At 37.3% G+C, this 27112-nt stretch overlaps 5 protein-coding genes and 1 long non-coding RNA gene across 9 annotated transcripts; 3 read left to right on the top strand and 3 right to left on the bottom strand.

Moving 5' to 3' along the window:
* Positions 1–71: 71 nt before the first annotated feature.
* LOC122413789 (lamin Dm0-like) lies at positions 72–10757 on the top strand. 3 transcript variants are annotated; one of them, XM_043424384.1, is made up of 8 exons: positions 72–383; positions 469–932; positions 6543–6855; positions 7310–7788; positions 7928–8165; positions 8271–8492; positions 8649–8747; positions 9704–10757. In XM_043424384.1, exons 2-8 carry the CDS (start codon positions 523–525, stop codon positions 9740–9742), a joined length of 1800 nt encoding a protein of 599 aa, XP_043280319.1. In that variant the 5' UTR covers positions 72–383; positions 469–522; the 3' UTR covers positions 9743–10757. The 3 variants fall into 3 exon arrangements, with proteins under 3 accessions (XP_043280319.1, XP_043280320.1, XP_043280318.1); XM_043424385.1 differs by adding an exon at positions 9072–9126 and having other exon boundaries at positions 72–932; XM_043424383.1 differs by having other exon boundaries at positions 73–932.
* LOC122413803 (uncharacterized) lies at positions 1358–4393 on the bottom strand. The gene is made up of 2 exons (XR_006261622.1): positions 1999–4393; positions 1358–1555 (listed from the first exon to the last, which is right to left on the bottom strand). It is a non-coding gene; the product is annotated as an uncharacterized lncRNA (long non-coding RNA).
* A 901-nt stretch (positions 10758–11658) lies between the features above and the next one.
* Positions 11659–17440, top strand: Elp1 (elongator complex protein 1). Its single transcript, XM_043424374.1, has 11 exons — positions 11659–12362; positions 12585–13013; positions 13127–13627; positions 13728–13942; positions 14038–15528; positions 15635–15828; positions 16088–16352; positions 16459–16595; positions 16676–16836; positions 16922–16982; positions 17063–17440. Exons 1-11 carry the CDS (start codon positions 11928–11930, stop codon positions 17146–17148), a joined length of 3975 nt encoding a protein of 1324 aa, XP_043280309.1. The 5' UTR covers positions 11659–11927; the 3' UTR covers positions 17149–17440.
* A 902-nt stretch (positions 17441–18342) lies between these two features.
* On the bottom strand, positions 18343–21686 carry CycB (Cyclin B). Its single transcript, XM_043424399.1, has 5 exons — positions 21455–21686; positions 19877–20455; positions 19512–19751; positions 19213–19331; positions 18343–19095 (listed from the first exon to the last, which is right to left on the bottom strand). Exons 1-5 carry the CDS (start codon positions 21482–21484, stop codon positions 18840–18842), a joined length of 1224 nt encoding a protein of 407 aa, XP_043280334.1. The 5' UTR covers positions 21485–21686; the 3' UTR covers positions 18343–18839.
* A 436-nt stretch (positions 21687–22122) lies between these two features.
* Positions 22123–23781, top strand: LOC122413797 (vacuolar protein sorting-associated protein 26C). The gene is made up of 6 exons (XM_043424403.1): positions 22123–22309; positions 22373–22516; positions 22593–22982; positions 23153–23249; positions 23352–23477; positions 23580–23781. The coding sequence occupies exons 1-6, from the start codon at positions 22253–22255 to the stop codon at positions 23660–23662; spliced, it is 897 nt and encodes a 298-aa protein (XP_043280338.1). The 5' UTR covers positions 22123–22252; the 3' UTR covers positions 23663–23781.
* LOC122413795 (Poly(ADP-ribose) polymerase 16) lies at positions 23706–27012 on the bottom strand. 2 transcript variants are annotated; one of them, XM_043424401.1, is made up of 7 exons: positions 26790–27012; positions 25801–26170; positions 25417–25572; positions 25003–25212; positions 24650–24815; positions 24280–24412; positions 23706–24087 (listed from the first exon to the last, which is right to left on the bottom strand). In XM_043424401.1, exons 2-7 carry the CDS (start codon positions 26128–26130, stop codon positions 23931–23933), a joined length of 1152 nt encoding a protein of 383 aa, XP_043280336.1. In that variant the 5' UTR covers positions 26131–26170; positions 26790–27012; the 3' UTR covers positions 23706–23930. The 2 variants fall into 2 exon arrangements, with proteins under 2 accessions (XP_043280336.1, XP_043280335.1); XM_043424400.1 differs by lacking the exon at positions 26790–27012 and adding an exon at positions 26268–26693.
* Positions 27013–27112: the final 100 nt, after the last annotated feature.

Raw genomic sequence — 27112 nt, 5'->3', positions numbered from 1 at the left:
AAAGGTCAGACGCATGCGCAGTGAGCAACAATTCCCGGCGTCACTTTTTTTTCTCGTCCGCGACCGAGGCAGAAGAGAAACTGTTTGTCCGTTGACTGGAGTAGTAGTACAAATCGAGGCACGCCGGCAGTGCGTTAATATAACCGTAAAAAAAGAGAGGAGTCTCCTCCTAACCCTCGTACGAGTATACATACGCACACACACACAGTCGGATACGGTGCGCGTCGCCTCTTACCGCCGAAGTTACTGCCGCATTTTTCCGTTTCCATGATTCGATAAAGAAAAAAGAAAAAACACGTTTTACAACCGAACGCGTAACAAGGAATCACAAAGTGTATTTTCGTGCTACGATATCACCGGAAATCGTAGCGATAGGGACGTTTGTAAGGGACTTGTCAGTTAAAATCTTCACAGTGCCTTTAACCTCTGCTTCTTTTTTGATTTTGTTTCTTTTACGTTTACGTTCAGCTGCGAGCCGCAAACTTTTTTGTAATAAACAAAAGACATCAAATAATTGACAAAATGTCGACTAAATCGAGTAAAAAGACCGCGGCGACGTCGTCTTCGTCGAGCGCTGCGGCACAATCACCCGAACCTAGCATATCAACGCCAATTGGACGTCGTCCCGGTAGTCCTTTAAGCCCAACGCGTTATTCAAGACTTCAGGAAAAACAAGATCTCGCTAATTTGAACGATCGTCTCGCCTGTTACATCGACAAGGTTCGTCATTTGGAAACCGAAAATTTACGCTTAACCCGCGAGGTACAAACTTCACAAGAAATCGTCACTCGTGAAGTTTCAAATATCAAGTCTATGTATGAGCACGAGTTGTCCGACGCGAGAAAATTACTCGACGATACCGCGAGAGAACGGGCTAAACTAGAGATTGACACTAAACGATTGTGGGACGACAACGAGGATCTTAAAACAAAGTAAGTTTCGTACAACCATAAATTTATATTATTCAACTTTTTGTCCCTTTCAGTCGCCTGGAATCTACTCTTCTGTATTATTCAGTTTTCTCTTGGCTTGTAAACTCCGATTTGCTTTTTTAATTCAAAAAATCTATTTGAAAAACATTCTACATTTACGCTGAGAATTCATTAATTGATATGTGAAAAGAATATTGAAAATGTCTGAAAAATTTCTAAATTCAATAATCAACAAACATCAGAAAATATTGTTCTTTCTAGATTATTTCCCATCCGCAGATGAATCACAGAACAAATTGAGAAAAACTAACTGTTGCGCATTCCTTTCACATTTTTTACTATTCAGCTTTTCATTTGAACTTAAAGATTGAAAACAGTGTAGAATGCGTGGTGGTATATGATAATAAAAAATGCGTCGCTCAGACTTCAGGTGCCCTGTTGATTCAACACGTTCCTTTCATTTTTATTTCCATTGGATGGGTTCTCCGAACAACAATAGTAACCGTGTTGCAAACGAAATTATACATTGTCACATTTGTAATTTTTGTCGCTCATGTTGAGGCCGATTCCACTTGAAGTTCGTACAAGCTAATTTTCCTCTTTACTAACCAGTTTTCAACATTCTTTAACAGAAAAAGCATTGGGCAGCACAAGCTTAGCAATGAAGTAATTTCCATTATTACATGTATTTAATGAAAGCTTTGACAGGAAGGATTTATGATAACCCGATCCTTCGAATTTACAGAAAATGCTAGAAATTTTATCCTCTTTCGAATATTTCTCATCAGATTTTACTTCTCAACATTTAGTTAATACTTTTATACTTTGAATAATTGGAAAATGCCCAAATGGGCCCGAAATTGTCATCAATTTCGAATCACACGAGTTTGAGTGTCGCAAGTTTTCTGTTATATTTGAAACATTCCCCACAAATAGAAATGATCAATATTATTACGAGCGAGCGACCTTAATCTTCTCCCAGTCACGTACGTCATGTTTGTATCTTGAAACCAGTTATTATTGAGAGTATCTTTATGAGAAAAAAAATACGAAGAGAAGTGAATACCTGTTGAAATTCATAGCAGCGGACTTTCTTGACATTGTATATAAAAAGCAATCGGCGATTCGTACTGCCGGTGGCGACTCTGACGGCGGTTTTGTTTGCACTTCAAATCAGCCACAAATACATATGCATATGGATTTCGATGGCTAACCACGTGGTGCAATTTTATTTCAGTACCAAAGAATCGCACTAGGCTCGCTCGTGTGCTGGAAAAATAGTGTTTCACTAATAAAACTTGCTAGATGTGTCATCACGAGAGAAACTCGAGAAAAAGTTGGGTTTCGGCTCTGATTTTCTCGTGCGAGATAGTTGACTGATCGCTCACCGCGATTCTCCGTATTAGTAGCGCTGACATCGGGAACGATAAGGTCAATATATTTCGCTTCGGTAAACACTCGTACAGAATACATTAGTTAGCATCCGCTGCTAAATTCAAGGTTTATACGATCTTCGCCAATTCGAGATAAGATACCCTTAACCTCTTTTGCCTTTTATTTCCCATCATTTTCGAGCGAAATGTCGGTCATGCGACAGGTGGGAGGTTAGTAATCTCAGAAGTTGTTCGATCCCATCACTAAATGTATACACATCGCATATTTTGTTGGCACTTTGGAACAGCTCTCGAAATATTCCTGCAACGATTTTTATTACGATTCCAATTATCGAGTCGAAATTAACTGAATTCGAATGCAAGTTTTTTCCTGGAATCCGGACAAAGGCTGATGGTGTTCGGAGGCTCGAATAAAAATACGAAAATTTAACGAAAAAGTCGACATTCCGTTGTGAACTTGAACCACATCGAGATACATTTTTGACTCCGTTCTTACGTGAAAACTAAATTTCCGAGAACATTCAATATTCGTCCAACAAGAAAAAAAAACTTTGGGTTTTTTTTTTACTGCGATTCCGCGTGGGCCGACGCAGCTTTCCTTTCATCGTTGAACGTCCGAAAAAAACTTTCGAAATTTCAAACAGCCGATCGTCTCCGCGTCGCTCACCGCCCGTGGAAAATCAACTTCAACGAAAAAGAATATTCCGATGAATTTCGATACCCGAATAACGATAAATGCTTGGTTCGGAAAATGCTAGTCTAATTCAGCCACAGAAATATGAGGGTATCATAAATGTGTTGAAATGATGTAGTCTCAGGGTTATGTTTAGTGATGACGATCGCCAAGATATACGTGCAAACATTTCATGAAAAATGGCGTCAATAGTTATTTTTTATGTTCGATCGTCGCACTTAATTTCACGTGTTAAAATTCTACACAAAATATCACAATGGCATAGCTGCTATAACCTCAATCTATTCGCCAAACATTGAGTTACTAGTCCATTATCCTTTTTTATTGGTACACATCAGTATACAGAATCTAACGAAGGGACGACCCAGGTACACGAGCTCGTGTCTTTCTCGATTCGACTTTCGATCGATTGTTCAGCGGACAATGAGTGAGGATTTTAGAAGCTCGTTACTATGGGACGATCCATAAAACCGTTGGAAGTTTGCACATTTTGAAAAGTTTCATTGTGTTCGTCCTCAAGAAAAAGGCCTTCGCGTACCCGTCCGTGAAAATCCCAGTTAACGTTTTACAGTTATAAGTACAATATCGAGTTTAATCGGTCAAGAAAAATTCCATTCTGTCACTACGCGATATGGCAGAACCTCCAGGTAAGTTGGAGGGGATTAAACGAGGACATAAGGAAAGCGTATTGATGGGAAATTCCGTGAACACTCGTTCCAGGGCTCCCCAAAAAAGTAAGCGTCGTTTCGAGCGCGAGGGGCTTTCGAGTCCATTGATTGTGAGGCATACGACGAGCGATGGGACGCGTATGCATATGACGCGCGTCGTACGGGTGCACACAAATACGAAAGAGGTGCGGGCGGCGTGGCGAGAGCTTCTTTTTAGAGTTGGCCGTTAAACGACGCAGGGGGCGACACCGTAGCGCGCCGGGGAAGAATTGCGTCACGCTTACGATACGTTGGTGATGTCAGCCGCGAGTCGAAGTCGTACTAGCTTATCCAAAAGTATCGGACTCTTCCGAAAGCGTTAATTCCCTCCAAGCTTATTTTTACTCGAGCCCAACCGAAGCTTTTCGTCTTCAATTCTTTCTATCGCGAAAAGCGTCGACGCCGGCACGATTCGCCGGCAACACATGCCCCGGAACGCCGACCGCACGTGCGCTTCGTACAAAACTCAGGGTGAAAGAGTTTTTAACATTTCTGTGTTTCCTCGCATTCCCTCCCGTTGGTATACATTTCGACGAGCTATGAATCACGCTCGAAGAATCTCATTTTCACCCAATCCGATGACGTTTCTCAAACCCCCGTAAAAAAATGGAAAATCACTAAAAATAATGGGTTCGAAATTTCGAAAGCTCCGTTACTCCACTGATCGACGAGTTGGACGAATACAAACGTTCGAAAGAAGAATATTGATGTAGAAAAATATACATAGCGAGTCGACTATCTGTAGCACGTGACCCATATTGCTCGGGGCGAGCACACGCAGCCTCGACGACCGGTCACATCTATTTCAGGGTATGATTATCCCATGTCCACATATTTTTCGATAAGGGCAAACGAGGAGAGGGAATCTAGACGTCCTTCGACTTCTCCGAGTCTTCTCTGTATTCCCGATTAAAAATCTTTGTCTTCCGAGGCTGTGTCGATTGTACAGTATGGCCAAAAGTTTGTATCGATCGAGGCCGCAGTTTCGTGAATGAAGTCGAATGGCGAGAGAAAAAGAGAGAAAAAATGATGAAATTCCGCTCGTTTCGTTGATTTGACGGAGCAAGTTGGTGCACTTTGATGGAGAGCCCGGAATAAACGTCGGGGACGTCAAATTTCTTAGCTCATTCGACTGTACAGTCAGTGTACGAAGGCCAATAGGATCGATGAAAAACGAACTCGTACGAGCATAAAAAAAGGGAGAATGAAAAGCAGTTTTTTTGCCTCCTCGGTGAATGAGTCTGTGACGCAAATAATCGGTGACGTCAGCCCATTACCCGTTGAAGGATTCGGTCATCGTTATTCGTGCATGGATTTCCTGGGAGAAGGAGTAGGAGAAACCGGAGAATTTTGGCACTTCAGCCTTGTAAACTTGTCGAATTCATTAGCATTATTCAGCCTGACTGAAAATACGTGCAAAACAATTCAGGGAAGAATTGCATCGCTCCGGCGAAGGCGAAACGCGAGGCCTGGAGCAGCTTCGCGTCCAAAAATTCTTTTCCCTGTCTTTGAGGATGAAAAAAAAAAACTGTAAAAGATAACGAAAATGGTCCTTGATAGTGTCAAGGTTATCGTTGCCATCGATCGGAATTCACTCTTGTTCGTATCGCAGATATTTTTCTTATCTTATCTCATCGGCACACGTGATAATTACTATTGAAACTGGAGTTGTAACGATGAGTAGTTGGCGAGGGTGTGTACGCTTCTCGCGGTGCCCGCACATGCCAACCAAACCGTTAACCGTCGACCTCCCCTACCGAGCCCGTTGATCTTGCTTGCGCTGACAATCTTTCTCAGCTTCTCTACATCCCTTTATGAAAAATATTCGCATGCGAACTCGCAGTTATTTTGCACTGGATGCGCTGACAAAAAGGTCCTTGACGATGAGAAATTTTCGTAGGATTAACGATTTCAGGATAACGTGAAAAAGCCTTGAATGCTCGTGTCGGAAAGTCGTTTGATCGGAATGTCGATCACGTGGCTTCGGTGCACGAAGCTTTACTGTGCGCCAAAGCGAAGTTTATCGTCCTGTAATCCACCTCCGGATGCGTAGAATGTTTTCTATTCTGTTAGTTTTATGATTTTATTTTGATTAAAACTCGAGGTTTGAGTTGGAAAATCGACCCAAAATGCGAGCTAGTTTATAGCGAAGATTTTTTAATAAAAATCGATGATGCTTCGGTCTCAATGTCGTCCGACGAGAAATCAAAAGCATCGGCACGAAAAATTCGCCGAGGAAAACATCCGATTTCGAAGAATACAAAGAATTTCTCAATGTGGGTCGCTCGAACGGCTGGAAATAGCTGCTCTCGTGGATGTATAGATAGTCGCGAAGCTAACCATAAAACCCGGAGATGTCCCCAACTTCGTCGTATTCGAGTCAGGCTTTTTCCTCTTTCTCTTTTTCGCCTGTCAGTTTTAAAGTTTTTTATTCGACACACTGCTCAGCTTTTTCGAACTCGATTTTCACTGTCGAATGTTTTTTTTTAATTTCTGTGGCTTTTCCTCCGTCGATAAAAAAGATCCCGCAAACTGTAAACGCTCCATTTCGGGCCAAGGACACGCGAGACTCGACATGAGAATTCAGGCACGAAGATGGGGACGTTCTTATACTCTAGTGATTTATTTGTTTGACCTGCCGTAGAAATCATGGTCGTGCTTCAACGAATACGCGGTTTACGTTATCGTTGCACACCTCGATAAACTTTTGAACGAATCATTTTTACTTGAATCGTCAATAGCTACTTTTTGTTTATTCTGATTTTTTTTCTGTTCATTTTTCTATGAAAATTCAATGAAATTGTTATTTTTTCAGATTGGAGAAAAAGATCAAAGACCATCAAATTGCGGAGAGAAATTTGAGCGTGTTCGAAGCCCGCTGTGGAGATCTTCAATCTCAGTATAATCAGTCTCAAGCGGAGAGGAAAAAACTCACGGAAAGAGAGCGAGAGTTGGAGAAAGAAGTTGAGAGATTGAAGGGACTCTTGGTCGATGCACGCAAACATCTCGAGGAGGAAACCCTCCAACGTATCGATCTCGAAAATAATATTCAGAGTCTCAAGGAAGACATTAGTTTCAAGGATCAAGTTTATCAGCAAGAACTTTCTGAAACTCGCACAAGACGTCAGGTTTGTGTGTCTTCGTTGTCGTCTCCTAACCATTTCTCACTTTTTTTTTATTCCTCTTTATACACGTTTTTATGAAAAAATTTTTTGTGTTTGTGCCCAGTAAGAAAAAAATGTTTTATTGAGAAAAAATATGGGATTTTGTGAATTTGTTTCTAACAATTTTCAACCGAACGTCAAAAGGATTTGACCCAGAAATGATTAATTGCAACTAACGGAACTCGAATCAAAGCTTGCCCATGGTTTCTGTTTTCTTTTTCAAATGTTAAATTCTTATACTTGGATAAAAACGTAGATAAATGAAAAAAAAAAAAAAAACATTTCCTGAGTAATGTCACATCGAATTAAGCTGACAAATATTCTTTCTCGGAGAAACGAAAATTCAACGCTCATTACTAATTATGTGTGAACATCCCATCATTCAACACCGGGGTTGATTTAGGATTCTATTACGCAGGTCGAAATATCAGAGATCGATGGTCGTCTCGCTGAACAGTACGAGGCAAAACTCCAGCAGTCTCTGCAAGATTTGCGGGATCAGTATGAGGCTCAGATGCGATCAAACCGTGAAGAGATTGAGATGCTCTACGAGAACAAAATCAAAAACTTGACATCGCACGCCCAGCGTAACAGCGGCGCAGCCAGTCTTGCCGTCGAAGAACTTCGTCAGACGAGAAGTAGAATCGATGAGTTGAATCAGCGTATCAGTGAGCTTGAGGCTAGCAACAACGCTCGTATCAGAGAATTGGAAAGTTTGCGAGAAGGCGAGAGAGCTCGTTATGCTGAAGGCTTAGCTTCGATGGAGGCTGAATTGGCTCGTATGCGCGACGAAATGGCACAGCAACTGCAAGAATATCAGGATCTCATGGACATCAAAGTTGCTCTCGATCTCGAAATCGCTGCGTACAGAAAGCTTCTCGAGTCTGAAGAGGCGAGGTAAAAAACACATTTTGTTTTTTGTTTTTTCACTGCAGAAATTCTTTGATGTCACATCTTTTCAATGTGCGCAATATTTGTGCGCTCATTTATTAAAGGCAAAACCATTTATAAGAGAAAAAATGATTAAATTTATTAGATTGAACATCACTCCGATGCAGTCGCCTACCTCAACCATGTCATCCATGACGACCCGAAGCACGCCGTCGCGCCACACGCCGATTCGAGGTGGAAAACGCAAGCGAACTCTTCTCGAGGAGAGCGAAGAACGTAGCACATGTGATTATTCGGTTACAGGAACAGCGAGGGGCGACATTGAGATAAATGAAGTCGATGCCCAGGGACGTTACGTCAAATTGACCAACAAGGGAAATAAGGCAAGTTATAAGAAACAGAAAAATTTCATTAGTTTTCATCTTACAGGCTTTTTTCTGCGGTTGTGTGAACGAATTAATTATTTTATCATCTCTTTTCACGTTTAGGAAATCGTGCTCAGCGGTTGGCAAATAATTCGTAAAGCCGGAGCCCTCGAGACCGTATTTAAGTTCCACAGAACAGTGAAAATCGATGCCGGAGCAAACATTATGGTTTGGTCAGCAGATATAGGTGCGCATCATGAACCGCCATCGAATATCGTTATGAAAGGACAAAAATGGTTCATTGCTGACAACATGACGACCATTCTTCTCAACAACGAGGGAGAGGTGAATACTCTTTGATTATTTGAAAAATAAATAAACTGCGATTCTGCATGTTAAAATCATGTAATTTCAAAATTATTTCTCACTCGTTTTCAATATGATATTCGATATGACAGTAAAAACTAGTTTCATGGGTTGACTTTGTCTTTTGGTTTTCAGGAAATGGCAACTTCGGAACGAAAGAGACAGCAGCTCTCGACGACGATGTCCCGACACAGAGAAAATTTGAGAGCATCCGAGGAATTGCACCATCAGCAGGTGAGCACGAAAAAATAAATGTTATGCCACTTATTACTCATTTTTTTCTTTATAACTTATTAAGCTATATGGTATGAGATAAAACTGCATATCCAATGTAGCACGTTCGAACTAACTTTTGACGACATGAAAAACAAAAAAAAAATAAAAACAAAAACATACAGATGGTTGCATTCATTGTATTTGATAAAATATAATTGTGAGCCCGATTAATATTTCGATTACTTTAAGAGGAGTTTCAAAAAGGAATAAAAATGTAAGATAAAGTAATGCGAGTCAAATTAATTCGCGATTGGTTCTGCAATTATCAATTCTTTTCCATAGAGAACATATCTCTACCCATATTAAGAGGGCGCACGGCTCTGATGGGCAAGACAATGTAAGTTGTACACGCAAGCTCTCAGATGTTCATTCGCTCTATCATACAACTGGATTTTTTCAATTGATTAATAAACTGTATATTAAAACATGGCACATTTTAATACAAAAAGCGAAGATCTTCAATTGCTTTTTTCATACGCTAATTTTTTGTTATTCCACGCTTCACGCTTTGACTAAGCCATTGGCTGAGTACGAATTCACGAAGCAACATTCGTTTAATTTCATATCTCCATCTCTAATAATTCAAAATAATCATCAAACTGTACTCGAATATTTGTAAAACTGTGTTGTTCGCTATTTTAGGCTTAAATTCTAGTAAACCTTGAACAAACGAATATAAATTTTCTAAAGTACTGTGATTAACGTCGAACGAAGAAAAACAAACCGCTTGTATCACTGTGACTAATATTTTTGGAGCAGAAAAAAGCCTCTGAAGCACATTTTTCATGGGGCGACAATGTTAAACAAACCCAAACAAAAGATAAAAAAAATTAACTAGGCATGCTTGAGCTCGTAATGGAAAAGGGCTGTCCCGAAAGTCGATCTAATTGTAAAATACGCATTTTGTGTTTCAGGGTGATCCTCAGGGCGAGGAACGCTGTCGTATTATGTGAGAGAAAGAGAGGGAGAGCCCATAAATAATAAGATTTAAAGTACGAGAAAAATGAGTGGAAGAGAAACAAAAAGGAGAAAAGCTTATGCTACAAAGAGAGAGTTTTAAATAAGCTTACTAGAAATATCGGCGTTTTAAGCTGCAAGAGTCTGAATTGAACTCGCATACATTAATATTATTATTATTATTATTATTATTATTCATCACAACGTGGGATTTTTTGGTGGATCGCTCATAAACAGCCTTCCGCAAAGAGTGTTCGGTATCCGTATGAAATACAGCAAACAAAAGAAACGAGGTTTATTATGATCAGAGTGAAATCGTTAGTCTCAATTGTAGAGTGAAAACAAAACTGTTTTCATGACGGATTACCGTGCAAAATGAGGCCTCTTCCCAGAGGATTGGAGTGAAAAACATTAATAAATATGCACCTTTCCAATGAGACTTTTCCATGTGAATTAACAATAAGGAAATTAACGATTGATTTAAATAAAATATTGGAAAAATAGAAAACTGTATACGCGACATCGTGGTGGTATATTAAAGCAAGACGGATCGTCAAAAAGACGACGATATAATTGATACTATCCATCGGAAAACAGATCTTCATAAACTTTTCCTCATTCTTCTCATTTTTTTCGTTTTCTTTCAAGCTACGTTTAATAAATATATATATTTATATCTTGGCTTTTCCTTTTCGCCAAATGGATGAAGTGCTGTTGAGCGAAACTAATTTCTTCCGTGACATTGTGTTTACCATCAATTCTTCATCAGTGGTAAAAAACGTGAAGTGTCTAATTTATGATATAAGAGATAGGGGAAAAATCAAAAATCGGAAAAAAAACAAATATATATATATATAGATATATATTCACGAGAGAGTGCATTTATCCTGATTGTGCCATAGACTTTTGGCACGGTGTAATGGACATCTAAACACAATCCTTTTTTTTTAATATTGTAAACATCCTCGTAGCATTTCTAGTGAAAATAAAAATGATCAATTACAACTAAAACGCAATATGAATGTCTTCTTTTGTCATTGTTGAAACAGAGCTCACGGTCTATCGAGCCAATGTTTTAGAGATTTTTTTTTTTTTCACTGTCTAACAAAAGTGCGCATATCCAAGGACGTCAATTATTTATCAACTATTCGGCTATTTTATATCTGACGATGAAGAGTATATTTAGAAGTAAACTCTGTAATCCGTACAAATATGATATATATATATGAACATATATTTAAAATTAACTGTATGCTTAGATATTATTTTTTTCACAAAGCTGCGAGAGGAACATTGCATCATTGTAACTATAAAAATGAAAGGAAAACAAAACCAAAACAACAATGATGTGTGAAATGAAGATTCATGAGCAATCGCAAAGCTGATTTTTATAATAAAATTTTCTTACCTACAAAAATTGAAATAATTGCACATCAATCCAGTATGTCGAAGATCCCGGTCATGATTTTGATTTTTTGTCTTCTAAATCTTTTGATTTTTATATATTGATGGTTGATAAACGAAAATAATAAAGAATTCTGAGATCCGAAGAAGCAATCTATGGAAATCTACCAGTTTATTTGAGCACATTTCATTGGCAAATTTTTTATCCGATCTAGTTGATGGATTTATGAAAATTTTAGCAGTCGATGACTGTATACGTTAGAAAATAAGAAAAAGCGTCAAGTGAGCTAGTTCGATTTCTATTATTTGGAATTCGAGGTAGATTGATATAAAGACGTCTTTGCAGAAAACCGTATAGTTATGTAGAAAATAATGTCAAAATAAAATCTGGCCTAAAGTTTCCTTTTCAATCGCGGGTTGCTAAAATTACACGCGACAAAAACAATCATCGCGTTGTCTCTACATATACCGACCGCATGATTCAAATTTCGGTTGGTAACTTTGTATAGTGTTCGGCGGCGGTCCTGTGTCCGGTAATAAAATATTCCCTAGGAACATGCACGCACGCGTTTTATTTTAACATAACCTCGAAAGAATTGTCATAGCAGAATCATAGTTTTTATATATCGTCAGAATAAAACACGTTTCATAAAAAACATGCCATAGAATAAAAATCAGTGTCACGAAGTAGAAATCATTTTCTTAGTTTTCGGTGGATAGTGTTCGAATTACGATCAAAAATTCGAAAAACAATTGTTTTTCGAAGATCGTCCAACAATGAAGAATCTCGCTGTACACACTCACACCGTACAAAATAATACTCCGGAATTTTATCAAGGAATATTAAACGGCGATGTTCTTTGTTGTACCAATCCTGACAATGATGACCTTTACGTTCTGCAAGAAAAACACATCTATTTAATTTCGTCGAAAAATGGTTTCAAAACCACTGATATTAATATTGAAACAGAGGAATCTGCAAAGCCTGTAGGACTCGAATATTGCAGCGATGTGGAACAATTATGGTGCGCCTATGACACAGGCGCTATTATTTCAGTTAATTCAGAACCCACATTGCAACCAGAAATAACAACTCATTTCTCTGAAGGTCTGAAATCTATGAAACTCAGTCCAGATCAGGAAATTCTTGTACTGATCACCGCTGATAATACCGTTGTTACAACCGTATCAAATTTTCATATTGTATCTAAGGTAAATATGCAATTACTTGATTCAAAATAATCAAGTTTATTGAAATGATTGATTGAAGATTTTGATCTTGAAAATCAAATGATAGTGAATGCTCGGAATACTCCGATTCGGCCAGTGAGAAAATTACTTTGAAAATTGTAATCAGTCTGTAGTTGTTGATGAAAAAAGTTAATTGGGGAATTGAAAAATATTTAGAAAACACATAAAATGTTTTTTCCTCAGGTGCATCTCAATTCCAATGAATACGGCATGAATCAGTTTGTCACAGTAGGATGGGGCAAGAAAGAGACCCAATTCCATGGCTCAGAAGGCAAAGCAGCTGCAAAAGCAAAGGACGTTGTAGTCGGTAGAACTGTAAATGACGATGAAAAGCCGAGGATAACATGGCGAGGTGACGGTACAATGTTTGCCACAAGCTTCATGCGCGACGATGGCCAGGCAAGATTGTTCAAAGTTTTCAATCGCGAAGGAATACTTCAGTGTACCAGCGAACTGACTGCTGGTATGGAACCACATATAGCATGGAAACCTTCAGGAAATATAATTGCAACAGGACAATTATTGCCGAACAAACACGTGATTGCATTCTTTGAAAAAAATGGCCTGAAGCACAGGGAACTTTGTCTTCCTTACAAACCGAACGAAATTGAGGTAAAGCCAAATTTTCTTTCGAATTTGTTTTCGTGATTTTGATTCATCAATCTGGTTCAAAAAATAGACGAAATTGGTTCCAAAACAAATTTTACAGATACAGTATTTTACAGATAATAAGCATAACGTGGTCGCACGACTCCGAAATTTTAAGTATATGGCTCAAGGAGAAGAACAGTGATGAAACGTGTTTGCAAATTTGGACTGAAAGTAATTACTACTGGTACCTCAAGCAGACGATTAAATTTACAGTGGAAAATCCTCTTGTCTATTTTTCTTGGAGCGCCGCCCCGAGAGCTGGCAAAAGATTGATTTTGCTTACGAAAAAGAAAACGATGACTTATTCGTTTCGTTGGAAAGTTGATCACAGTCGTTGTCTCCATCCGATCGACAAAGCGGTCGTTGGCGTTATAAACGGGAAAGAAGTTTTGCTAACGGGCTTTCGTGTCGGCATCGTTCCACCTCCAATGGCTCACACATCCTTGAAATTTAATGAGACAATCAATTCGATTGTATTTTCACCAGGCTATGTGCCCGGTGATTCCCAGTACGATTCGAATACTTGTATGTGCCTTCTCAGCGATAATCGATTGGCTCTTTGCCTTCACAATAAGGTACTGATTCTAGTGATGTCGAAGTTTTATTTACCCTTTCTTTTGGTGTTTTTTAATTTAACTTTCGATATAATGACTGTCTTTCCTTGAATGCCCTCAGGACTCGCGTCTCTTGGAGTACAATCACGCTCAAACATATGCCATAGATTGGCAAAATCCTGTCGTCACTGATACCGAAACTTATTCCTTCCACCACTTATTATGGTTCAAACAAAACATTATACTCTGCTCGGCTTCTTCTAACACGTACAGTTATCTCTGTGTCCTCAATCTAGAAGGAGAGGATTTTAAAAACGAGGGTCGTGTTGTTGTCAGGTAAATATTCCTCGAGCAAAACATTAAAATTTAAGGAAAATTTATAATTCGGAGTCCGAGCAGTTTGAAAGAAATGTAATAAAATGTTTCCACAGGGCGGTGTATCTGATGGATGATCAAATCGAGCACATCGTTTCACCGCAAGACGAAAAAGTGGCTTACATCGTGGCTGGAAAATCAGTTTTCAAGTACATGGATATCGAGGGTATAGTGCCAACATCCTTAGAAATACCAGAACCGTGTTCGCTCGTCGAGATTATTGAGATTGACAACCGTCACATAATTTTATCATTGACAAGCAGAGGACGTTTTTTCGTTGATGGCAACGAGATAGCGAGTAACATAACGAGTTTTTTTGTACATTCGAGATTTCTGCTTCTGACAACGTTGCAGCACAGTCTGATATGCGTAAGACTCGACGAGGAAGGTTTCCGTCAAATAAATCAGGATTTGACTATAAAACCGTGGGAAAATGGTTGCAGCGAGAAAAATTTGTCCGGTTTAAGTGTAAGACGCGTTGAGCGTGGCTCAAATTTGATCGTTGCCGTTCCGGAAGATGCAAGAACGATATTACAAATGCCACGTGGAAACTTGGAATGCATACAACCGAGAGCGTTGTCCTTACACATCATCGGAACTCTTCTTGACAATCACAAGTTTAGAGAAGCTTTTGATATGATGAGAAAACAACGTATCAATTTGAATCTTATTTACGATCATAATCCGAGGTCTTTTATGTGTGACGTTAAAAAATTCGTTAACGACATTGATAATCCATCTTGGCTCAGTCTCTTTCTCTCGGAATTACAAGATGAAAATGTCACCGAAACGATTTATAAAAATTATTATTGCAATCGGCAATACTTTGACCATCCAGTCCCCGAATTTTGGCACGAACGTAAAGTTCTTCGAGTGTGCGACGTTCTACGGATTATCATGGGCTCCCGCGACGATCACAAGTTCATTCAACCGATATTGACGAGTCTCGTGAAAAATCAACAGACCCCTGGACTCGAAGCAGCTTTGAGAAGAATCAAAGATATCCGAGCTTCCGAGGACAGTTCGACAAATTCGAAAAAATCTTTGTCCGAAGATGCCTTGAGATATTTGCTCTACCTCGTTGACGTCAATGTCTTGTTTGATATTGCAATGGGAATGTACGATTTTGAACTCGCGCTGTTCGTCGCCTCGAAATCCCAGAAAGATCCCAAAGAATATATTCCACTTTTGAACGACATGAAAAAGCTCGAGACCAATTATATGAAATACACCATCGACAAAGATCTCAAACGATACGATTCGGCGCTGAATCATATCGCCAAATCTCCTGATAAATTCGATGAGTGTCTCGAATTCATATGCAATCATGATATGTATGCAAAAGCATTGAAGATATTTCCAAACAACAGCGAGGAGTACAGAAAAATTGCCAAGGCTTACGGAAACGTTCTCATGAAAAGAGAAAAATATTACGAGGCTGCAATCATGTTCTCGCGGAGCAGACTTTTAATGAATGCTCTTTGCGCTTATAAGGCAGCTGGAGCTTGGCAAGACGTTATCATTGTTGCAACGCAATTGAATTTGGAGTAAGTGTTTTCTGACTTTCTACCAATTTTACCGATGCCATTAATCCATAAAAACAGAAAGTTTTTCCAAAAAAATGAAATTAAAAAAAAAAATTTTTTCTTCTAGTGATGGAGATATGCAGGAATTGTACGAAGAGTTGGTGGCTTACTTGCGCCATGAAAAAAGATATCGCGATGCGGCTGAAATTCTCGTCACTTATTTGAAGCAACACGAGGATGCGGTATCCGTGTTGTGCGAAGGAAAACGTTGGCGTGATGCAATGAGAATCGCACATTCCATCAAAAGGCTTGATTTGATCGGTACGACGCCATATCATCATGAAAACTGGATTTAAATTTCATATTACATTTAGTGTTGTAGAGATCTCGAATATTTTGATTTTAAAGCTTTCCCTACCGATCCTTTAGTCGGTAAATATTCTTCGATCGTAAATTTTTCGAAACAAAAAACTTTGCAGAAACTTTTAAAGAACGTTTTGACGAGTCAGCTCCTTGAATTATGCTAATGTCTGAATCAGTTGAAAAATATTGGCTAATTTGGAATGGATTTCGGTTTCAGAAACCCACGTAAAACCCGGAGTTGAGGAGCACGCAGCGTATCTTGCATTCACGACGAAACATAACAAAGAAAAATTTGAAAAGCACAAGATACGTTTGGCTACGGTGAGACAAGAAAACGCGGCGAGAGAGTTACGAATGCACGAAGCCCTTGGCACAGACTTTGATTATCCAACCGGACACGATGTCAATGATTTATTGAGTGACACTAGCAGCGTTGCTGGTTCACTCTCGAGCCAGAGCTCTCGGAGTTCACGCAGTTCAGGGTACTTTATCGACAGAGATTACTCAACTTTTCTACTTTTTTTATTCTTTGATCAAACTGATCGATTCTTAGTCTACAAAGATTTCTGATTTTACTCAAATTTACAGAAGAACATACCGATCAAGCAAAAATCGAAGAAAGCAAGAAAGAAAACTGTTAAGCATAAAAGAAGGAAGTTTCTTCGAAGATCTCGCGCTCATAAGAGCCCTCCACCAACTAATAACGATCACTTATGCCGACAAAGGTTCGAGTCAGACAGTCATGGTGTTCTGATTTTTATTTTTTATTTGAATTTTTCTAATTCAAAGCGTGTATAATTTGCAGACGAAATAAAACTGGTGACGCAGATGTTATTGATATTCGAGCACGATCAAAGGGCTCAAGATTTGCAAAGTGCTTTCGGCGAATTCATCAATTTGATCGAACGCAGTAAAAGTGAAATTTGGCCCAAATCCAATCAAATTGGAAATGATCCTATAGATTCGGTGAGGAATTCATTTTCGTTCACGAAAACTCGATTTATTTTCATCAATATATAGACGTCAAATTATTCTATTTTTTATTTTATAGAGAGAGGAATCAATTTGTATAAAAGACAATCAACCAAGCAATGTTCCGCAAAGTTTGCTGGGTGAGTTCAATGTTTTTTCAATGTCTGAAAGAAAAATTCGAACTTTACTGGTTCTTTTTTTATAATCGTTTGTTTTTCAGAATCTCGTTTCATGTATCCACCGGATGCAGGCAACAATGCATGGCAACTAGACATCTTCAATTCTGTAAACAATATCGCTGAATAAATCGTGTAACACCAATAAAAAAAAATATTTTTATGGTAAAATGTAATAAAGCTGTTTTCGATGAAGAATAATAATTCATCACCTCGCGGCTCTCTTCCTATTTTGCTATCTCTCGTTTTTGAAGGTAGTCGACAAACATGTTTTTTTGACGCTTTTATTTACAACGCGTTATTTCATGGTTTCATGCTTATTTCTTAATGAAAAGAATGATTTCGACTTATATATTCGTATATAATAAATTGTTGCTGGAATTCACAGTCGAGTCTCGCTACTTCCAGCACTTGCACAAGTATTTCTTCACCTTATTTTTTTTTTTCACTTCAGTTTATAAAATATATTACAACTTTCGTTATACTTGTTTTTTTTTCTCCTCAAAACTCTTTCTCAAAACTTTTTTTTTTCATTCCGCCAACAATTTTTGTCAATTTCACTGAAAAATTTTCTTCGTTTTTAATTAATTTTTGTATATGAATGTGCGGTTGTATGTACACAGTGACGATCGGACCTTGGTGCGATCCACACGTAAATTTATCTTTCGCTCGTTTTCGTTCCATTGATCATACTGATCGGGCTAACGGAATCGTGAATAATTAAAAAGAAAAGCCTAGACACTATATAAGCAATATATATTATTATTATTATTATTATTATTATTATTATTTGAATAAAATAGTATGCGCTGGCAGTTACATTCCTTATTTCATAAAATCTCAAATCAAAAAGAGTGTTCCAAGTTATTTCTCTGATATAAAATTCCAATTGAAAAAAGAAGCATCTCATCAAAATGTTGGGATCCATTGACCGCCAGATTATCATGCCCTTTACATTTTTTTTTATTCCAACTTTCGAGCAGTTTGAGCCTTGTATAAATGAATCAATTTAAGAAACACTCGAAATTACCGGGGTAAAAAGACTGGTCGTGACATGCACCGTTTAAAAGCTCTTATCGATGTCAAAAAACAAAATTGAATGAAAAAAGGTTGGCTCATTTAAAAAAGTCATCATATAATGATAGATTAAAAAGGATAATATTAAATATCTAGTAGAAAAAAAAGGTATAGCGCTGCAAAACACTAGCACGTTCAAACACGTGGTACTTAAATTGGCTGCAGTGTGTCGCGATTTAAAGAATAAAAAAAAAAAAAAAAAAAAAAAACAAATAATAAAAAACATTCGGCAGTGTTACCTGCGTCGAAATCTTTCTAAACTTTCTCGTTAGCGTCTGATGTCGTATATACGCCATAAATCTAAATATATATATATATATGTTTGCCTTCGACTATCTCTACCTATTAATTTCTAGCTAAAATGCATACGACGAGACACAGATGACAGACGTTAACATTACACATTAATCGAAGCGTCTTTGTTTGTTAAATGTCGGAATATTAAAAAAAAATAAAAAATAAAGAATAAACAAAAGAAAAATAATTTTTCCAACAATGCTTCCGGTTCATTCAGTCTTGTTCTTTTGCCGCATCTCTTTGTTCTTTTTTTAAATCCTCTATCACTTCTTGTCGACCAAATGAGTCCGTATACGGTTTTTCTCTAATATTGTGACACTGAACAAACAATGAAAACTCCCGAAAGACTTTTCTCTCCGATGAATTCAATATTACAAATATGCATGTTAAAAAAAATGATAAAATGAAATAGCTTCACCGTTATATTACAAAATGGAGAAAAAAGGTTCATTCTTTCTTGACTACGTTCACGAGGGAGAGCATCGTAGGCGATTTTAATTCGGGACGGAGACTTATTTTCATGTGCTTCGCGTGAGTATACTTCTTCCGAACTGCTTGGTATTTACTCTTTTCCGCGTTCACCACCGCACTCGCGATGTCTCGGACTACTGGCAGTATATCGTCCTTTGTATAAGTACTGTAATGGACCATTGTGTTCGTCCAAATCACTAGTCCTTCGTCAGCATCATCGTTTCCAATCACACTGTAATATCATTTTTAATTTATCGATTCAATATAAGCGTTATGTTTTTGTTTGTGTCGTTCATTCGGATAATTTATTTGCAACCTTCACTATATTTTAGCCGTGACATATACTTACAAAAATGATAGATAGATTGCTGCTGCTGCTATCAAACTTGGTGGATAATGACTGAGTTCGTAACACACCAAACTTTCCTCCAAAAAATATTTTGCCATTGTATGATGCACTGGGAGTGCCTGTCAAACGTTCACAATGAAAGACAATGAATTTGACCGTCTCAAGTACTTTCAAGAACAAATAATGTGGGGAAGGACAAAAATGCAGTAATTCGTTGTTTGTTTGACTCTCGATCACATTAAACCTATTTTAGCTTCAAAATTAATCATCTTTGTACTAACTGATATGATTATTCTTACCCGGCCTGCTTTGCTGTATCTTCGAAGGAAGTGAAGTGGCAATGGTCGTCCCATTGAATAATCGAGTGTTCGTATAATTAACATTTCCATTTGTAATATTTCTGTTTTCAAATATGCATTATCGGAGATATAGACAAAGTCAGATATATCAGGGGAGTACATTTCCTCATATTTGCAAGCTATGAACAGTGCTGTGACTCCGACAAGCTGCAGCCTCTTCCGTGTTATCAACTTATACAACTGAAAATATTTTACATTATGTAAGTTTGTTGTATTATGTTATGGATAAATACAAATTAATTCAAAAGTTTTATTATTATTTGTAATCTTTCAATAGAAAAAAAAAGAATCAAAATTGAACGTACTGACAAGAATCGATCAATGATGGCGATCGTCAAATAGAGAGTTTCTTGTAGTAGACGGAACTGCTGGTGAACTTCGACTAACCAGTCAACAAGAACACTCCTCATTTTGGGGGTGACTTCTTGGCCATGCAAAAAGCCTTTAGGAATAGGATATTGTTTCTCAAGCTGCCTCAAGTAATTGTATATATCGTTGCTGTAAATTGATACTAATACTGGATTTTCTCTGTCAATTTCATCAATGTCTTCTATCGACAGAAGATCAGACGAGAATGCTTCGGGTTGTTTTTTAATTTGTTCATCCTCATGAAGTTCTACTTTAATGACGATGGGCTGTTGTTCCTTTTTTGCTATCGGCTTGGACACTTGTATCGTTTGTTTTCCCACAACAACGTTGGTGTTGATGGAGGAAGATTTCAAGATTGGTTTTTTAACTGCTTTCGTTTTATTTGTCTGTTCACCAACTCTGGCAGTATTTACTTTATTGCCAATTTCCCCTAAGGCAGCTCGTCTTATCGGCTGGTTAGTTATTCCATTTGTCATGGTTTTGACATTCTTTGTGTTTTCTTGATTCACTATATTCTGCAAATGAATTTTCATCCTCAACATTATTCTGTCATAATTACTCATTCATCAGTGTCATCAATGAATGAATCAATGTCTGATCAATGATTGATCAAGTAGCATTGATTAATAAAGACACATTTATCACTCAGGTGGTCAATCAAAATTGATGATGACTCTGCTAACGAAATTCAATGAAAAATTTTTCTTCAATTCTTGTCATATGATAATTCATTGGACATTTTTCAGTAAAATTGTCCTGCAAATACTAGTGACAGAAGAAAAGAATACAGTACAGCTATAAAAAATTTTGATAGCCACTCCAATGAATTAACTCCAAAATCATTTTGATAAATAAGTTTGCGCACTATTATTCGCAGATTTTGGAACGAGTGCCTTAAAACTTCATTAATTATCAGCATGCTCAAAATTATGAATATAAACAATAATACTCATATTCAATTGAGCAACTCTCTTCAAGTACGAAAAAAAATAACGAACTTTTTGTGTGAATGTTTCGAACATAAAACCTAAGGCCGACTATAGGGAATTTCCGTGATTTTTTTCGAGTATGAATTTATCGTGAATTGAATGGAAATAACAGGGGCGAAGAGAATTCTTAGTAAGTCGAAGAAAAAAAGTGTTTATGAAGCACGCTTTTCGAAAGTTTTCGAGATTAACGCGTTCGCCCTAACCGGGGTCGGCTGCTTCAATGTCAAATATACATGAAATTTCGGTTCATTACTAAAATATGTATATCTTGTATTATAGAATAAATATTATTGAGAATTGGTGATATTTCTTTGAAAAAGAATAATCATGAGATTAAATTGGAATAATTATGAACAAAATATATTGGCAGAAGAAGACGAGCCTTTTAAAGAAGCCAGGAGGGGCATTTAAACGCTTGGGGGTAACCGACGGTTATAGCGTATAATCTCCAAACGGTCAGAATCGGGAGAGAATTTCTTTCGCTCCTCTGCTTGATTTTTTCATGTATTTCCTATAATAACTCACCGTAAGCGCTGTCCGATTTCTCAACGCCATCGTCAATTCGTAGTACAGAACTTATTCTCAAAAATAATAAATCTCAAGGGCCAACTTATATATATCTTTTTTCAAATAAGTATTTCTCAATATTATCGCACAACGATCGACCAACACACCACACCAACGACCGCACGCAGTAACGAACTCCGTCGATTTGAATTTGTTTAGCTCCCAAGCCTCACCACCTCAAGCGGATGTGAACAGATGGCTGTGGGAAAAAGGCGGACGGAAATTGCCCACTCGCATTGCATTTGTCGACCGGCAAACACTCGGATTGGTCAATCGACAACTGGCGCGTTATTCAAGTTCGTTGGAACGATTTTTCATCGCTTGAAAGTTTTTTAATTTTTATGATCGTTCATGCGTTAGTAGATTTTTTGAAAGGTTTAAACTTGTAAGTTAAAATCACAGATTTTTTGTTAAGAAAATATAATGAGTAGTTGTAAAATATGAAAAATTATATGTTCAGGTAAATGTTTTTGAATTGAGACACTACCATTTAAAGTTGTTCGAAATTTCATTTTACAGTATACTTATTTTCGATTTTCGAGCAGTGCAATCGAATTGAAAAAAATACGTGCTACGAAATTTTGAGTGGCGATAGCACTTACCAGCTATATCGATTAACTAATCACGAGTATATATATATATACATCACGACTGCCCTCTCTTGATTTTCGATCAGAATATTGTGTTTTGACATGAACTGTCAAAAACATATTTTCTGACGAATTAATTGATCTCAATGTTATCAAGAATACAGTAATGTCAATCAATTTGGACATAAGATTGAAACGAGCGAGCAAGATTTATCATGAAGGAGTAAGTGTAACAAAAATTTTCTCTAAATCACTGACGTCCTAATATTATAGGTTATGATTTTAGGAAATTGTCTCTGGATTGCTATTGTTGCAAACTAATTCAGATGTCAAGCACGATGGAATTTTTCTCACAATGGAAGGTTCCGTGAATCTTCAATTAAGCTCGAAAAATGTTGGGATATTTGAAGCGTTCTATAATTCAGTCAAGGTGAATGATTTAATAAGAAATTGTGATTATTTGGTTATGGAAAATTCTCTTATCAATGAATTAAAATGAATTCTAGCCCATCCAATTGGTACAATATACACTCGATGTAGCACCGGCTGGAAAAATACCAAGTGGTAAAACAGAAATTCCATTTGAGCTGCCGTTGAAGCCTCGAGGAAGCAAATCCCTTTATGAAACGTATCATGGAGTATTTGTAAACACGCAGTACATGATAAAATGCGACATAAAGCGAAATTTCCTTGCAAAAGACGTGAGCAAATCTCTGGAATTCATAGTCGAAGATTTGAACAGCAACGAACCAAGAAAACAGACCAAACCTGTTTCTTTCAAAATAATGCCAGAGTCGTTGCAAAACGTCAGAGAACGATCAACTATACCAGGATTTTGTATATCTGGTAAAATTGACTCTCTCGAGTGCAAATTGTCTGAACCGCTAACGGGCGAGGTGCGTTATTATCTTATTGGGAAAAAAGCTTTCTCAATGAAGACGATATTATTTAGATAGATCGAAAATCTATCATTTTTTTACTTTATTAGTATCAAAAATTCATCTTAATAGCACTGAACTCTTCAACCGTGCTAGAAAACGTAAAATCTTGCCATTTCGGTTTGTAGGTAATCATTGAAAGCTGCGAGGCAATGGTGAAATCAATCGAGCTACAGCTTGTAAGAGTAGAAACTTGCGGCTGTGCCGAAGGATATTCCAGAGATGGTATGACTAAGAATACAAAAATTGGTTCACTTCGTTTTTGATAGGCATTCATTTGTCATCTATAGTCTCCAATTGACCATTCACTTTCCGGCTATTTTTCAGCCACAGAAATACAAAATATACAAATAGGTGAGGGAAACGTGTGCCCGGGTTTAGCAATACCGATATACATGATATTTCCTCGGTTGTTCACGTGTCCGACTCTCAGCACGAGCAACTTCAAAGTTGGTAAGGATTTACGAATTTTAGATTAAAACTGAGGTTTTTCTTAAGTCTTATCCCATGCTGAAAACAATTTTAATAAATTTGCTGTTTTTCTATCATTCGCAGAGTTCGAAGTGAACCTTATCATCTTGTTCGAGGATGATTACTTGGTAACAGAAAACTTTCCTATAATTTTAAGTCGTCACTGACGTCGTCACACGATCAATGGGAGAAAGAGGATTTTTGTAAAAATTGCGAAAACAAAAATCTTGTATTTCATACCTAAACGCTTTGGATTACAAATAAATTGTATAGATTCTCTAGAAAATCCATAAAGTCGTTTTCTTGGGAAAAAAGCTGTACGTCAAGAGCTTCGTAAGTATCTCAGATTTAAAGTGCATCTTATCACTGATGCACGATGTTTCAAGTTGAATTATTACAGTTATAAAAAAATTGTTTTACTTTTGCCTTATACTCCTACAATCCAATTTTCTGACTTAACAGTCTGCAAAATTTTTCAATGTTCTTGTTCTGGCTCAGACCAACCGAAGCTAGTAGCACCACGTAACCAAGAACAAAAGTCAGCATTTTGTTGCGTTTGAACCAACCTACAAGCCCCTGATTTTTCGCATTCCTGAAAAGTAAAAATGTTTTTTATAGTTTCGTCAGAGATTGATAACTATCAAAAATTAATATTCAAATTCTAAAAGTTATTGAGTTCTAAAGAGAGATCATCGGTGTTTTGAGTACGGAAATTCAGACGAATCAATATTTTAGGCTAGTGAATATTGTAAACAATTTTTTTTATTCAGCACATGTTACGTACTTGGATCTCGAGAAACCTTGACTGTAGACAAGGAGATAACGTATTCTGACTAGATCGCTGTTTTGTACGAGATAATATTTGTTTGGAATTTTTCCGCCTTCCGAATCTTCAGCAATGTTTCTTCCATCGTCTCCTGAAAAAAATTTGCTGATTATTACTTCCGAAACCAAACATTCAAACTTCTTTTTTCACAAGTGTCTTGTTGTCATATTTCCTGTTTGTCAAATACTAATATAGTATTCTCCCGAGTTCTTGGAATAAAATGAAAACTTATTAAGAAAAGGCTATGACGAGGCAACTATCTTGAAAATTGAATAATATTTATTTTTAGTTTGTTCTTTCGTGCTCGTTAATGACTCGTATTGATTACCTGCGTCACCGCGTTTTACGTCAGGGTGATTAATAACCTCACAGAGAGCAACGCAACTGAGTTCGCTACCCAAAATGCTACCACCCCATCCATAGCCGACGGGACTGTACGGTAAACTTACGCCCAGTTCGCTCGATAAGTATATTCCATTGCCAAACAATCCAGTCTAGACGAGGAAAAATATTTATTGTTTTATCGATTTCACGAACTTAAAATTACTTCATTTGGTTTTTAAAAAAGATCAAATGATTTTGGTCTTTTGGAAATCGTAATTTTAGTGCAGCTTAGCACTAAACTTACAGTCAAGGTTTAAAAAAAAGATCCATGATTTTCTTTTCAGTTTTGATTTTTACCTTGCACATGCTTTTCTGTATGCCGTAATGTATAATAGAATAGAAATTTTCCAATCGGCTGCCGTGGTAAGCGTAAAACGTTGAAAAACCTTGAGAAGCAGCTCGCCACTTTTCCTCACGAATGGAATGTTTAGCACTCGCTATTTGAAATATCAAATTTGGTCCTTGTATCGCCATTTCAGATGGTACTTTTCGTAATACCGATTCGTACTGAAATCGAAATCATAATCTACTTGAATATTCGAGTTGAGTATAACGAGTCAATTCTATCAACTAAATTTTTAACAAGCCTTAAAGGCAGTCAAAAAATCTTGAAGTTGCGGCTCGCGGCTATTAGAATTTCTAGAAAAAAAATATATCTCCAAGTAGATTAAATTATGCTCTGTTATACTTGTTCTCGATTGTTAAGCTTACAGATTTTCTGCAGACGCTCGTGATGTACGGATCTCTTGACTGTACCAAAACCCAATGTAAGAGATCGATAGTCTTCCCATATCTATCGTAAACGTTGATTTCGTTCAGTTGCTGGAATACTATGGCCAAAGGTGGGATTACCTCTATGGCTTCTCTCTGGAACAATAATTTCATTTGATTCAATAGTCAAATTTGTCATATGGTTTATGAACTGCAGCAGTAAGCGCTACATTTTCATTTGGAAAAATATTTAAATTTGATGATTTCGGCTGTAACGGCAATTGAAAAGTATGAAAAATAGCGCAATTTCAGATTGAAAACAATAATATGGTGTAGTTTTGGTGACACGATCTTTAATATTATACCAGATTCTCAATATCTTACCAGAGCCTCGATATCCTTGCCCTCTCTTTCCGTATACATAGGGGGAAATGGCATGAGACAAGTATTGTGTCGATATGTGTTACAAGCAGCTACGAATAGCGACCACTTTAAATCAGCAGCGGCAGGATCCCTTTCCAAAACTGATCGCAGATCATGAACTTTTCTTTCCGAACTTTCGTCACTGCTCAGAAAATCCATTGAACCCATGGTTCGTGGAATTCTTGCGATTTCAGTGTGACGATAGAAGTCAGCTTGATTATTTGCTATATCATTTGCTTCTTCGTCCCATCCTTCGTCACAAACTTGCCCTCTTTTTGTCACACACTGCATTTTTTATTGCGATTCTTCTTTCTCTTCCTTCTTTAATGATCTGGTTGAATGAGGAAATAATTCACATTTTTCTTTACGTATGAATAATATTGGAATCGAGATCCTGTCTGTTGTTATATCAAATATTCTTCTAGTACCGTTTCGTAGTTTAAAAGCGTAATTCGCGCTGACATTTGTTAAATTTATTCTCTATACGTTCGACAATTCGTGGCTTCATGGGTATGTAAAATTTACGACGATAAACACCGATATTTACTCAAATTTTAGCTTATCTTCTAATTCCTATGACAATTTATTGGAGTAAAGTAATAATTGATGAACAAACACGAAATTATATGATCAACACATAATGTTTTTGTGGAGCATCGTAGAAAAAAGCATCCTCAGCAGTTTGAGGATATATATGTACAGAGGGAAACGTCAAACGTGAAACTTTTTCATTGGTCAACGGAGATAGGGATGTTTGCTAAGTCTGTCCAATCGAAACGTATCTTTATTCGCATCATAACATATTGTCCATCGTTGATAGCAATAACTTCGAGGTTTTATTTGAAATATTTTAATGGAATAGTGGTATGTGAATCGTTGACATGAATTTTTTCCACTGTCACACAACAACGTCGTATTGACGTTATTTATTTTAAATGAAATATATTTACCCATTCAAGACGAGAAAATTTATTGAAAAATTTGCAACATTCTTCGTGAGGGAAGCCGCAGTTTTGACAGAGCAAGATTTTCCTGTGCCAAGCGTCTTTTGTCTACTACTCTTTTCGATTAATGCATTGACACGTATTCGAAAATTATTATGATAAGACGGTAGAATACTAATAGAAGGCGAAACGAAGCTGTGTCAATAGAAAAATGAATAAGATAACTGAGCCAACAATGATAATCAATCGATAAGAAAAAAATTTCTGACGAGATGTAATTCATTCACGACGTTGTTACGAATAGATCGAAGTCAAAGAAAGAGTTAAGA

The sequence above is a fragment of the Venturia canescens genome, chromosome 7 (genome assembly GCF_019457755.1).
Source record: "Venturia canescens isolate UGA chromosome 7, ASM1945775v1, whole genome shotgun sequence".
NCBI classification, from domain to species: Eukaryota; Metazoa; Arthropoda; class Insecta; order Hymenoptera; family Ichneumonidae; genus Venturia; species Venturia canescens.
This window is presented reverse-complemented; position numbering and strand designations above follow the sequence as displayed.